The 15,095-nt window shown below is 39.2% G+C and overlaps 2 protein-coding genes across 4 annotated transcripts in view; one reads left to right on the plus strand and one right to left on the minus strand.

Moving 5' to 3' along the window:
* The window catches only part of LOC144957268 (mRNA turnover protein 4 homolog), a 524,240-nt gene extending 522,503 nt beyond the window's left edge, over window positions 1–1,737 (plus strand). For all 3 annotated transcript variants that reach the window (XM_078888362.1, XM_078888363.1, XM_078888361.1), the window contains exons 7-8: window positions 881–1,007; window positions 1,561–1,737. In XM_078888362.1, the coding sequence (XP_078744488.1) occupies window positions 881–1,007; window positions 1,561–1,670 (237 nt within the window). In that variant the 3' untranslated portion in view covers window positions 1,671–1,737. The remainder of the gene's footprint in view (window positions 1–880; window positions 1,008–1,560) is intronic.
* A 4,693-nt stretch (window positions 1,738–6,430) lies between these two features.
* On the minus strand, window positions 6,431–6,865 carry LOC144956377 (uncharacterized). Its single transcript, XM_078886875.1, has one exon. The coding sequence runs from the start codon at window positions 6,863–6,865 to the stop codon at window positions 6,431–6,433; it is 435 nt and encodes a 144-aa protein (XP_078743001.1).
* Window positions 6,866–15,095: the final 8,230 nt, after the last annotated feature.

The raw sequence follows: 15,095 nt of genomic DNA on the forward strand, positions 1-15,095 counted from the left end.
AAACATTTGAGTGTATTCCTCTTAGTTGGGACCTGTGCTTGTGTCTGGATGAGACTTTTAGGTGATCTCAAACTAAGTACTTTGACTGTGGGCTCTTGGAATCTACATCTGTTCCCTATTTGAACCAATTCTCCTTTGTCTGACCTTTTCTTTTGTGCTTTAATTGTAATTCTAGAACTTTTTACTATACAATTTTCTTCCTTTTTACTGGCGCTGATATGAATGTGTTGCAACCGCCGTGAAATCCTTAAAAACTAAAAACTGAGTGAGTTAAGACACAGATGTTATCCAATAGATGGGTGTAATGGTAGCACGTCTGACCGGTAATCAAGAGATGAGAGATTCTATCCCCAGGCTGATTTTTTTTTTCTGGCACTGTAGTTTCATACACAATTTTTCAGATTTTTATCAAGACCGCAAAGTCACATGGAAGTGGCTGAAGAACTGCATTACATTAAATTCAATCTTCACATACTAAAAGACCATTTATGTTGCTTTTAAAAAAAATAGAATAAAAAAAAAAATAGAGCTTTTATATAGCGCAATATCCACTAAATGTGCTTAAAGCGCTTTACAAGGGGTCCCTGTCCAACAGCAACACATAACATGTAGGACGAGATATGACGCCTGTTAGGCGATATTACAATTTTTTATTTTTTTTTTTGCGAAAGAAACAACGCTGTTGACGGCCAGGTTCTCGTTTTACACCTGAGTACGGTGAGAGAATGTGAGTAAAAAGCTTTCTCCAAGGACTCAACTATGCGCTGAGCGAGCTCGAACCCAGGACCTTCCGATCCGAAAGCGAGTTTCATATCACAAGACCACATAGCCGCGCAGAATAATAATGACTCTAATGTATGCTTTTGATTGTTTTCCCCAGAAACATTTTGGTCACAAGATGGCGGATTTCCATGTAACGGTGACAGGCATCTGGAATAATACAGGGAAATTCAAGAAGATCAAGCAGAAACAACAGTCCGATAGACCTGAAAGTGTCCGAGTCAAACGTAAGTTTTTGTGTGTGTGTGTCTGTCAAATCATCAGAATTTTATAAATATTAACATTCATATCGCTCATTTTTATATATTAATATTATTCACTCATTTTTCTCATTGCAGTTCAAATAAATAACTTTCCCTTAATATTTCAAAATTTAACATTTCATTTCCTTTAAATTCTCCAATCACCTTTGCCTTGTGAAGCGCCATTGATCATTTTACGTGGATGTTGGTGCTATATAAATTTTATTTAATTATTAAATATTACTGAAATTATGTCATCGTAGCCAGGTCTAAAATGAGTACCTGGTCATTAACAGCGTTGTCTCTGTTTTGAAAAATTGTAATATCACTTAACATGTGTTATGGCTCATCTTACTTGTTGAGTGTTGCTGTTGTTTAGGGACCTGTTGTAAAGCACGTTTAGGTGCGTTAAATAAATACTCAAGTTATTAAGATATTTGTTAAATTACTTTTAATTTATCAATGTTTTTTTATTTTTAAAAAAGTTTTATTTTCAAAGCTTATGTGTTTGCACTTTCTGTTTTATCTTCTTTAACAGCAAAAAAGAAAGATGAAGAAGTGATGGAATTCGAGGGAGGTGATGATGATGATGAGGAGGAGGAGAATGAAAGCGACGAGGAAGAGGACATTGATGAGGACAGCGATTGATGACAAAATGTTTTTATGGTTTGACTGATGAGATGAGAGATACTGAATACATTGTGTACATACTCTACCCCTAAATGTGTTACTTGTTTTTATATTGTACCTTGAGAATAACTGTTTTTTTTTTTTGTTTTTCTTCTCTGTGCGGCTATGGGGTCTAGTGCTATGACACTCGTTTTCAGATTGTAAGGTCCTGGGTTTGAGCCTCGCACTCGGCGCATAGTTGAGTCCTTGGAAAAGGCTCTTTACTCACATTCTCTCATCATACTCAGGTGTAAAATGAGTACCTGGCTGTTAACAGCGGTGTTTTTGTCCGGAAAATTGTAATATCGCCTAACAGGCAGCATGTCCTGTCCTACATGTTAAATGTTTCTGTTGACTATCAGGGACCCCTTGTAAAGCGCTTTGAGCACATTTAGTGGATATTGTGCTATATAAAGTTCTATTTTTTAATATTTTTTAAGTCTGGAGATTCTGCCATGCATTAAAAAAACTATTTGGAATGTGTGGTGAAAAATAGGTGAAGATTCCTTGCAGCAATGCGTTTGATGTTGTCAAGTCTTTGGTGAAAGTCCCAGATGCAGAAGCAAAATTGTTTTCCTGTGTAGGGTTTTTTGACCTCCCATAGTGAGCAGGGAGGTCACTTACTATGTCTTCTATGTATATAATGCCCCTATATCGTTTTCCAAATTGCTTTCTTTCTTTGTCTTGGAATGAGATAACTTAGTTTTGTCTTGGCCCTGGCTGGGAGGGGGGGGGGGGTGCAGTAACAGTCACATGTATAGCTGACCCCGCAGAAAATAGTTCAAAATTTTGCAAAGTAAAATGATGAATTTTGCAGAAGAATATAAGTAAATTTTGCAAAAGTTTTGCAGGTTTCTAAATATGTTGTATCACACCTAACAACTAACTACATGCAACCCATGTAATAAAATATCCCCTCGGAATTACGCAATCTCAAACTCAAAATTATGGGACAAAAAATGTCAAATTTTGCCAGAAATTATGCTGATTTGGAAATAGGCACAAAGTTGGGAAAACAAAATTACAATTAAAAAATCTTCATCACTGTGGAGAACGCAAAATTAAAAACAGAATGAAAGAATTTGTCAAACATTTGCAACATGCAGATTTTGAAGTTGCAGTGCAAATCAGAAAATTTTCCCCAATTTGCAGTTTTGTTGTGTAGTGTAAATAGATAGTGTGCACTTGGCTGAAAAGCTCACAACATTGCCATCCGGAAGTATAGCGTACCAACACACAAAACTATGTGTAACCTTAAAATTTTATAGTCTGGTTAATAGTTTTGTGAGAATTCATAAACGCGGATGGCGAAAAATAATAACAAAGACCTGAGTGACGTCAACTTCGTTCTATCTATAGTCGAGCCAAATGTATACCTGTGCTTTACTTTAAATCCTGTCCACGAACGAACAGAGATGCCAAATTCAACCCCCAACTTGATCCCATCTCCTTTTCATACTTACTTAGGCCTTTGACTCCTCCAGGAGTTCATAAACCGCCTCCATCAGACACAATTCTGGGCTGCCATCTCCACTTCTTTCCATCTTATTGTCTCTTTCTCATTCAATTCAGCCTCTCCTCTGTGTCTCTTGCGCCTCCAGATGTTACTTGGCCCGTCCCGCGTCCCATCCCCCTCTTTCGTGTCCGTTACCATTACCAGATTTGCATGTGGAATAAATCATCTCCAGTGTCGTGAACAGATTTCCCAATCTCGTTCACGATGTAAAAAATAAGGAAAAAGTTCAGAAAAAGTCTCCACCGAAGTGGGCGTTCTCCATATATGTAGAGGACATATATGGGCGGATAAAAACTGCTCTAGAGCACTTCGGGAACCGTCCCGGTATAGCCTGATTCTTATAACATACCAAAGTATGGCGGATCGGATCTGGCGAAGATTCAACGAAAGCGAATAGTATGTCTGTTTTGAATAAGGCTGTGGTCAAGAGAAAGAATGAAGGGTGTCGAGAGCTTTTATAGAAAAGATACGATGACGTCACGTTTAAGCGGGAGACAGTGAACAAACACAACATGAAGATTACTCACAACAGCCTGATCAAGACACGACAGTCATACCATAACAAAACACTTACAACAACAACAACACAAACCTATCACAATAATCAGTGACATAAAATCTTCCCCACATTCCTCCCCCTCCTAAAATGCTTTCCCTCCTGAGGTTATACCCGATATAGATGGGAAGATCTCATGTTTGCATAAGTTTGTCGGGTCCCAAAACATTACTTAAAATATCTATATCAGAACATAGTACTTATAAAAGTTGGACCAAAATTTATAAAAGATAACTTGTTAGGAAGGATGCAATATTTTAAATTTCATTGGGGATATAAGCAATCAAAATTGTAAGGCAATATCAGTGATTGCTTGCTGCACTTGTAAAATGGCTGGATTTATATATATATCCCATTTTTTTTTCTCTAAAACAATGCAGCTGAAAATAGAGCTTATTTAGTATTTACATTATTGCTAGCAGGCCAGGGAATGTCTTTAGTAATTAATTGACAAGATGACAATGACCAGGGATAATGTCAGAAATAAAACAAGCATAGTTGGAACCATGTCAGTTACCAATTCATGTTAATGTCTATAATACAGGTCCTGTCACAAGGTGGTATCCATCATCATTTTGAAGCTTATGCTTCTGACTCACCTGATTGAGGGAGTAAAATACCTGCTGATGTATAGCCATAATTCCCTCCCTCTCCTGCTTGAGGTGATCACCCATGTGTTCATGTTATCAGTTCATAGGGGTACCACTACCATGATTTCCTGGCCCACATGGTCGTCGTGGTACCCTCATGGGCTCTTTCTCACATCTTGGCTTATTCTGGTTCCATCAGGTTGGGTCGGGTTCTAGAGCCATTATCAGATGGGCCTCTGGGTAGCTCTCTCCCTTCCTCGCCTGTGATTCCGAGGGGTACCATCCCTGGTATCATCAGGTCTCTGGGTTCAGGGGGGCTTACACCAGGTATCATCAAGCCTGTGGTTCCGAGGGGTTCCAACCCTGGTATCATCAGGTCTTGGTTTCAGGGCACTTTTTTAGCTGTCATCAAACCTGTGATTGCTTGGGGTATCATCAGGCTCCCTGTGCATGGTGTCTGCTCCTGGTGTCTCTAGTAGTCCCTTGTGTCCTTGAGTCATCATGATGTGAGAAGTTTCTTAGTGGGGAGGTGAAACCTCTACCCTTTGATGGGAGGTGAAAGTGTCACCTCTACCCTTTCTCCTTCAGCCTTTGGTTCCAGTCTAGTATCATCAGGCTGAGCTTCTCTGGCATTTTCTTTGGAATTGAACCCCTTCATCACTGTCACTGCCATGTTGACAGTGGTGGCATCGACTCGTTGCTATTCTGCTCAGTTGATACAGACCGTGATGTTGCTCCAGACAGTCATACATACTTTGTTGTTTCTTTCCATGGTCTGGGGTTTGTCTTTTTGTACATAGCAACAGATATGAGTCATAACAGAGTTGGAGGCTTCTTGATTGACCTTTCTTCTTAAAGTTTGTGTCTGTTTTTTACACATAACACTGCACCGAAGACGAAATCTGCAATGATGCTGGCAGGACTGATCAGGATTGCATTCAGTTATAAATTATTATTATTATTACTTTTTTTTTTTTTTTTCTGTCTTCAAAGTGCACTTTGTTGCCTCTTCTAATTCCATAGTCGAATTTCATCTATTCAACTCTGTCTTCAATGGTTTCCTAGCAGTCTTATGAGCTTGCTTTAAACATAATTTTTTAACATTTCGCCAATAATTACCCCTCTTCCTTTATGGGTTTAGACATAAGCTCACATCCTTTGTTGTAAAATCTATCTATCATTGACTGCACTACAGATGATGGAAGCAATTAGTAATACATATTCTTCCTAGGTATGTAGCTTCATAATGTCACCATTTTTTAAATTTTTTTTTTCGCTCTTCTTGACCATTCTTCACTAGTCAGAGAGCGGTGGTTCAGGTCTTGTGCCTTTAAGGAGGCTACCCATGCCATGCCTAGTTTATTCCTTGATTTGAAATTATTATCAAGGAAATAATTGACCTGAATAAGAATTCTTAACTGCTGCTCATGTCATGACCTACACTGTGGTGGTGATTGAAGTGATCTGATTTGTGAGAGTTATTTTGCATCTTTGTTGAGGGTCATAGAATGCCATTCTCAACTTATGTCGTGGGTATCCCAAATGGATTAGAGTTGTTAGGTCCTGGCCTCTCATATTTACTTTTATATTTTAACCACAGTAAGCAGCCTTAAGTAACACATTGACATCACTGGAGGGTGGCAAGAAGATATATATGACTTGTGATCTCACTCTCTTTGCTATTTCATGCTTCTTGATGTCATGTACTGGATATGCTTACACCCAATTTCAAAATCTCTTGAAGTGGCAATTTCAGCAGGTTTATTCTCCATCACTTCATTCGTCCAAAGTGGTCATTGTGAAGTAAGAAGAGATTCTGGCTTATTGTATAATATATTATTGTGCAGCGTCCACCAGTCTTGTCTGTTGGGCATGGAGCTGAGATGTTTTAAGTTTGAAAGACGATCGTCAAAATATTTTCCAAGGACAAGGGTATCATCGAGGAAGGCTAGTATCCTTTTCTGGTTTAACCCTCTCAGCACTTGATTATTCTAGAATATGTCCTCGGGTTATTGAACAGTTCAAGGGAGTTTATTAAACTCAAGCGTCCTTGGTATGTACGGAAAGCTGCTTTGTGCTAGAAATCTTCATGAACTGGGGATCTACCAATAAGCCAAATTGGATGCACAAACAGATCTGTCTTCCGTACCAATAGTGCCGTTGCAGCAGCCCAGCTCCAGGTTGAGGGTTGTATTACCCCTGCTTTAAGCATCTTGTCTAACATTTCATCTTCTTCTTTGGTAAAGTGAACGGTGGTACGTCGCAAGCCTAGTTTAATTGGCTTTGCATCTCCTGTATCAATGTGGTGTTGCATTGCTTGGAAGTCACCAAGGTCAAATTCACTGGCTGCAAATATGTCTTGATATTCCCACAGCAATTGTTCAACTTTACCTAGTCTCTCATCTCCCAGAGTGGACGTAACTCTCTGCCAGAGATCTATAAGTTTGTCTGGTAGTTGGATCGGCTGGCAGGAAGTGCTTGATATGGAGCATTCCCCCTCCGCTTCTGTCATGGGGTTGCTGAGTTCATCCACTTCTGTTAAATTCAGCCAGTCATCTTCGTCACCCTCAAATATATCTCTTGCTTCCAGGGAAGCAACTGTCCTATTTCCGTCCCTTTTATGAGGAAGCATTCATCACCTGTGTTGATCAAGCACACTGTAACAACTGGTTTGGTTACGTGCAGGGTATGGCCCACAGAAATTGGCAGATTTCTATATGGTTCCAGGTACATAAATGGTGAATTGGGCAGATAGTTTAACTCAACATTAGTGATTACTTCTGACTGGGCTGGTATGATCAATTTGTGGGGAATGGCAATCTTGATAGCTGTTCGGTTTCCATCATCCATTGGTAAACCTGTTTGTGCCATGTCACACTTGGGACTTACATTTTCAGTTGAATTTGTTGCAAGAGGAATAATTTGATTTTGACAAAATAATTGTTGTTTTTCCACATCAATCTTTGCCCTTAATTTCCTCAGCAGGTCTATTCCTAATAGCATTGGGTCGAAAATGGGAGCAACATAGATATGAGTTAGCAGATGAATCTCTCCCAATCGCAAGTGTAGTGGTCCCACTAATTTTGCAGAGAAGCTTTGATCTGTACCTGCTGCAAACATCTTCATGGACATCGTACAAGTAGGGGTGGGTAGGATTTTGTTATGGGTGTTTTCAGAGATGATGGTAACATCTGCTGCGGTATCCACCACTGCTTGTACAGGGACGTTTTCAATTGTACATTGTACTTTAAGGGCAGATTCTGACTGTAACCTTGCAATACAGATACATTCTTCCTCAAAATAAGGTTTTACAATCTGTTCTGGATCTTGGCTAGACCGATATACATTGTGGCTTCCGCTGTTGGTCTGCTGGGCAAGGTTTTCCTTAGTTCCTTCATGTTTCATAAAATTAGTACAGTCAGAAGAATAGGGGCACAAATTGCTCATAGTCTTGTATCTGTGTTGTGCCTCAAAAACTGGGTCCTCTTTAATTGCCCTTGCTTGAACTGGGATCAATTCCAGGCTCAAACTGATCCCTGCCCGTTTGGCGCCTTGTCTTCCTTTGGGCGACCTTTCATGGAGCAGTCTCTAGCATAGTGGTCTTGACCTCCACATGAAAAACAGGCACTTGATGATGGGGAATTGGAGCGGGATCTTGGCTGGGCACGTCGAGCGCCTCTTTGCATAACCTCCAAGACTTGACTTTGGAGTGTAATGAGAGTGTCTAATTTACTTTGGGTCTGCTCATGCATTGATAACATCTTTTTGAACATTGCCTCAACACTCATCTCAGTCTTCTGCTGTACACCAGCTGTCTTAATGCTCGTGTTGCGAGTCACTGCTCTAAGTTGGCTATAGTCTTCCAATTCCTCAGATTCTGACCCAGATTCTTCATCGTACACATTCACCGCTTGGATAGAGGGCTCTCTGAACCGCACGGTGTTGCCGGTACTTGGTCTATCCTTTCGTGCACGCCAACCAACTTGCTGAGAATTTTTAAAAAGCTTATATGTTCTCAGGGCTTGGTCCATCGTGGTGCACTCCTGACATGCAATATATTGGGCTGCCTTCACGTCATATAGTCCTGTTATAAAATGGGCTACCACTTGGGACTCTAAATTGCGGGGGGACTGTCCAGGAAATGCCTGCAGTGCCAACTCCCATAGCTTGTCAACATAGTCTAAGACATCTTCTTTTTCAGCCTGCGTAGTGCTGTTGAATTGTATCAGAGTTGCATGTTGTAGCTGCTGATCACCAAATCGATTTCTCAGGGTGTCATATGCATCTCGTATGTCTGTAAAGACTATCGACTGATGGATCCGTGAGAGATAATCCGCTGCTTTTCCTTCCAGGGCTAGGCCCAGGAAAAATAGTTGGTCACGGAGATGTTGAATATTATGATAATTCAGAAAGTTCTGAAAATTATATTCAAACGTATCCCATCTTTTTGTCCCATTGAAAGAGATAGATTTAGGCAGCTGTACCTTGGACGGGGGTGGCATAAGTGGACCTCCACTACTCATATCTCCATAATGATCCGTGGAATTGCGATCCGCAGGTGGGGCCTCGTAGGAATGCATGTAACTAGTCTCATCCCTCCATCCTCGTCTTTCCTGGTGCATGCTTGCCTCAATTAGAGCATCCTCCTGTTCTAAGGTTCTTCTCATAGATGGTTTTCTTCGTGGTAGCCGGCGGGTTTGCCTTACTTTGTCTCTTGCATATCCACAATCCTCTCTTTGCGGGCCCATTGATGTGAGACCCTTGTTTGAGAAATCTTGAGAGGGTGGGTCCAATGTGTGAGTTATAGATTCAGGACATTCAGAATAAGGCACCTTGTCCATGTAATTTTGACAAAATTTAGCTTCATGAACGAAAGGAACCCGCTCTCGGTCGGATGCCAAAAAGGATGTTGGGTAATGGTCTTCGGTAGGCTGATCGTGCCACGCATTACGAATGGTGCGTTTCGCATTGTTACAAAATGTCGGGTTCGCAACACTACTAGCACCTTCTTGAGGATTGCTAGTAGCGTCATGTTCAGGATACGAACCTGCAGCTTTAGATGGGGTCTGCTGCGCAGACAGTTCCCTTCGTCTGTCTCCAGCACCAGACGCATTATCATTCGAATCCATTTTATTTGGGGAACTGTCGCGAGAGGTACCAGGGGCATGTTCACCTGGTTTCTCAAAATGCACGATTCGGAAACCGAAAAATCAAAAAGTTCTAACATGTCACCATTACTGATCTTATCTATCACATCCTCCTTAGTGAGTAAACCTTTACGTGCTCGAATGTCAAGCAGGGTTTTAGCCAAAGGCTTGCTTATATGAGATGACCTTAAAAGGTCCTTAGCAGTAATGACATTAATCATGATCTTTGCATCCATTTTGGATTAAACTGAAATATGATAATTATTTATTTCAGTTAAAATGACAGACCAGTTGATGCAAATCAATTAAAGCAATGATAAAGTCTGTAAACTTGGAATACTCTCAGATCCCTTCTCACTTGAATACAACCTCTACACCACAGCTGATAGATTTCACTATTTTCACTGTTAAATCACTGGGTTAGAGTTAGAGGTGGTTCTTATCCTATTTAGACACTGACCAGGTGTCTAAGGCAAGTGGATATGTTTACAGGGTCTGGATGTAAAGAATTCAGAGAAACATCCAATATATAGGGGGTTTAGGAGCGTGTAAAGCTGGAAAATAGTTTCTGTGTTTGGTGAGTAGAAACACTTTTACATGGCTGCCTAAGCTTTGACTTTGATCATCTAAATAAAGACAGATGATACTGACTGTTACTGTTACCTTTTGTTTAGAAAAGCACAGTGAGATTGTTAAGCAACAATCTTGGCGCCAATTATTTGTATATTATTCACAGAAATAGTATTGTTGATGTCAAATATTGGAAAGTATTTAAATAGACATGCAAATAATTTAGCTCACATGCAGGTTGATGAATTCCAATCTTAGTTGAGACATCAGTGCGGGAGTGAAAACCATGACCCCAATAATGGTTCACCAGGCTAATTCTTTGAAGTGAATTGATTAAGCCCTCATGCACTTTCAAGTAAAATTATTGAATTGTACTCACCAATTTTGCTCCATTTTGTTGAATAGAAATCACAATTGCACAATTTTATTGGCAAAAATAAACGAAAGTTGAGCTCGAAGTCTCGATGAAAAAATTGAGCTGAGCTGAGATCGTAATTTCGCCAGTTCAAAAATAATTGCCGACCCCTTTAAACGGCTTTCCTCTCTGGTTTAAGCAATGAAAAAACACAACTAAACCAGGGGAACTCAATTCAAGGCGCTATACTTACAACACAATCAGATGAAACAAGTTTTTAGATTCATAATTCTGATTTGTTTACAAGAACTCTTTACCTTGAAGAAATCAATTCCCGTGCACTGAGTGCTACCATACACTTTAAAAATGGCAGGGTTCGGAAATTAGTCGCAGCGCCAATTGTCGTGAACGGATTTCCCAATCTCGTTCACGATGTAAAAAATAAGGAAAAAGTTCAGAAAAAGTCTCCACCGAAGTGGGCGTTCTCCATATATGTAGAGGACATATATGGGCGGATAAAAACTGCTCTAGAGCACTTCGGGAACCGTCCCGGTATAGCCTGATTCTTATAACATACCAAAGTATGGCGGATCGGATCTGGCGAAGATTCAACGAAAGCGAATAGTATGTCTGTTTTGAATAAGGCTGTGGTCAAGAGAAAGAATGAAGGGTGTCGAGAGCTTTTATAGAAAAGATACGATGACGTCACGTTTACGCGGGAGACAGTGAACAAACACAACATGAAGATTACTCACAACAGCCTGATCAAGACACGACAGTCATACCATAACAAAACACTTACAACAACAACAACACAAACCTATCACAATAATCAGTGACATAAAATCTTCCCCACACCAGCCAGATATTGTAATTGTAGAATAAATAACTGTGGACTTCAGTAATAGTAATTAGCACTGGATTTAGCTGCAAAAACACACCAGAGGCAGTAGACGAGAAGAAGACACAGAGTCAGAGTGACCTAAAACAGAATGTTATCAGTTCAGTGTATATAATTTTCTTAGGTGTTGTTTGAAAAAATAAAATAAATAAAAAACAAAACAAAGCGGTTTAGTTCCGGTGGAAAGGTCAATTGATAACTGGCCAGTTTTGTTAATGTGTAGTGTAAATAGTCGAGCCAAATATAAAATGCATCTGCTTCACTTTAAGTAGTACTGTCCACGAACGAACAGAGATGCCAAACCCAACCCTCAACTCGATCGCTCTCTCTCTCTCTCTCTCTCTCCCCCCCCCCCCCCCCCCCCTCCCCTCACACCTCCCTTCCCGTTTAGACTATGTGAAACACAAGATTTTTCTTAAAATCAGTATCCAAGAAGAAGAAGAAGACATAAAGTCATCAAGTCAGTGTATTTTACTATTATGTATATGAAAAACAAAAACAAAATAAAAACCCGGTTTAGTTCCGGTGGAAAGGTCAATAATTGATAATTGGCCAGTTTTGTTAATGTGTAAATCCGAGTCATAGTCCAGCCAAAATGCATGCATGTACTTTAAGTACTGTTCAGGAACGAGCAGAGATGCCAAACTCAACCCTTAACTTGGTGGGGGGGGGGGGGGGGGGGTCCCCCTTTTAGAATATGAAACACTATATTTAAAAACAATAACAACGAGCTGAGGAACGTCAATTTCGTTCCACCTATAATGAGCAATATAAGTGTTGCTGCTCGAAGCTCGAAGAAATAAATATGTAGCAATCTGAAATTGAATGTACGCTTCAATTTAATATACGAAAACAGATATAATGGACGTTTAGGGTTTCTCCTTTATTAACAAAACAGGTTGAATAAAACACTACAGACGAAGGGGAAACCCGAAACGTCCATTTTATGATTTCGTGTATTAAATTGAAGCCTACATTCAATTTTACATTGTTACCTATAATGAGCAGCAAAATGCGCGGCTATGTGGTCTTGTGGTATGACACTCGCTGTCGGATCGGAAGGTCCTGAGTTCGAGCCTCGCTCTGCGCATAGTTGAGTCCTTGGAAAAGGCTCTTTACTTACATTCTCTCACCGTACTCAAGTGTAAAATGAGTACCTGGCCGTTAACAGCGTTGTCTCTGTCCTGAAAAAAAATTGTATTATCGCCTGACAGGCGTCATGCCTCTTTCTACATGTTACGTGTTGCTGTTGGTCAGAGACCCCTTGTAAAGCGCTTTGAGCACATTTAGTGGATATTGCGCTATATAAAAGCTCAATTTTTTAAATATAACTACACCGCTTTTGAAATCCAAGGATCTCACATAAGTTACGTCATATTCTCATTCTGTTATCAAAAGAACGTTTGTTTTTTCATGAACAAAAACGTGTGACATTTTAGAAATTGATCATATCTACATATTATGGAGAAAAAAATCAAAATAAAAAAAAAAAAATGCATGTAATTTTCCATGATTTATGCTATGCGTTTAGGTAAAATATTCACAACATACACCATCCAAATCAAACATACCAACACACAAAACAGTGTGTAACATTAAACGTTAATAGTCCGATATAATTTAGTGAGAACTAATCACTGACAGTTTGTCTAAAAATAGTAACAAAAACCCGAGTGACGTCATATTCGTGCCTTCTATAAATAATGAATAGTCTATAGATAGAACGAAGATGACGTCACTCAAGCCTTTGTTATTGTATTTTGCCATCCGCGTTTGTGAGTGATTCTCACTAAACTGTATAACCTCGACTATAAAAGTTCATGATTACACAGTGTTTTGTGTGTTGGTTCGTTATACTTCCGGATGGCAATGTTATGAGTTTCTTAGCCAAGCGCATACTATCTATAGATAGTTCGAAGTTGACGTTACTCAGGCCTTTGTTATTGTTTTTTGCCATCCGCGTTTATGAGTAATGCTCACTAAACTGTATTAACCAGACAATAAACGATCATGGTTACACACAGTTTTGTGTGTTGGCCAGTTACACTTCCGGATGGCAATGTTGTGAACCTCTTAGCCAAGTGCATACTACCTATAGATAGTATGCACTTGGCTAAAAAGCTCACAACATTGCCATCCGAAGAGAAGTATAACGGATTAACACACAAAACAGTATAAAACGTGAACTCATGACTGCGGATGGCAAAAAAAAACAACAAGAACATAGACCAGTGTAACGAAATGCTTCCGTGTAGGCGTCAGTTTACGACAGGATGTACGTCGTCGTAGTATTAGTTGTTGTTGTTATTGTAATCCCTCCGGAACAACCCTTCTTTTGTTGATACAGGTCGTATCAGATCATGCACCTATGGCCCGGAAGTTTGAATTAAACTACGTAGTGTGGGTGTTATTGTGAGAAAGGCATCAATCTTGTTTTCTCCGTAAACTTATAAGCAAAGTAGGATCCCTGTATTCTACGGGAGTGACTTTGTTATGGTATGGCTTGATTGATATCTCGTAACTATGGGGCTGACGAATTTATTTATCCTTGATATGAGGATGTCCGGTATCAGGATGGGTTGTTGTTGTCCATGATTATGGAATCTGGGGGAGTTTTAAGGAATTTCAGATGTTTACGGATATGACTAACATCCGTTTGTGAGGGTAGAATTTTGCTTCGTTTGCTTGATTTTTGCCTATAAATGCCAGAGTTTTGAGCAGTTTCTTCAGACCACTCAGCGGAGTCTTTTAGGCTCATTGTCTCAAAAGAGACCAGACAGCGGAGTCTTTTAGGCTCATAGTCTCTAAGCGATAACCACAGCGGAGTCTTTTAGGCTCATTTGTTTAACTCTTGTGTAGAGTTGGATTAAAGTCTTGTGTAGACTTTGTAGTGCCCAAAGTTCGAGCTGAAACACGTTTTGTGTTAACTCTTGTGTAGAGTGTGATTTAAGTCTTGTGTAGACTTTGTGGTGCTCAAAGTTTGAGCTGAATCAAGTTGTGTTATAACTCTTGTATAGAGTTTGATTAAAGTCTTGTGTAGACTTAATTTGTGATTTCAATAATCTGTTCGGCTCTGGTGAGATTTTTGAATAATATGTTGTGATTACAATTATGATTGTGTTTTGATATCAATATCATAATATCACTTTAAATTTTGATTCTCAATTAATTAATCAGATAATGAAATTAATTGTGTAATATATTCTTGTTGTAAAGAAAATAAGCTTTTCTTGCTATAAAGCATTATTATTTCATATCTACAAAGTAAAGCAATATTAATCAACATTAATAAATTGATTTGTTAAAGTAAAATAATATTTACTCATTTAAAGTAAACATATTGAGTGAGTTCGAATATAGATAGAGTTATATTCGTATGATTATCATATTATAACAAAATCATTTTCTTTCTTTAAAGTGAATGAGCCGTTGGAGGCTGGGCTTTAACAAGCCAACTATAGGCTATACGCTCATAGCTTGACACTAATAGAAACTGAACATTTGCCTGTTTTATAAGTTACCTGTGAAGAACCATTTGCTTATTTTAATATCAGAACATTGAGAAACAATTGATCTGTTTATGAATACTGTGAAATCAGAACAATTTCAAGAAGAGACAAATTAACAATATTAGAACAACCTTACAGTTTTTGTTGAATATCAAGGACACTCTTTTGGCTTTCTTCTACACGTCTGGATTGTGTTTAGTTAGTTAGTTAATTATTAGTTGCCTGTATGACTGTGATGGTTGCAACCTATCTGTGAGATT

The sequence above is a fragment of the Berghia stephanieae genome, chromosome 11 (assembly GCF_034508935.2).
Source record: "Berghia stephanieae isolate SIO BIC M18660-M18661 chromosome 11, UCSD_Bste_1.3, whole genome shotgun sequence".
Taxonomy (NCBI): Eukaryota; Metazoa; Mollusca; class Gastropoda; order Nudibranchia; family Aeolidiidae; genus Berghia; species Berghia stephanieae.

What these genes read in the sequence shown, in the direction of transcription:
- LOC144956377 (XM_078886875.1), bottom strand. Translation starts at nt 6,865, where the DNA reads ATGACAGAAGCGGAGGGGGAATGCTCCATATCAAGCACTTCCTGCCAG.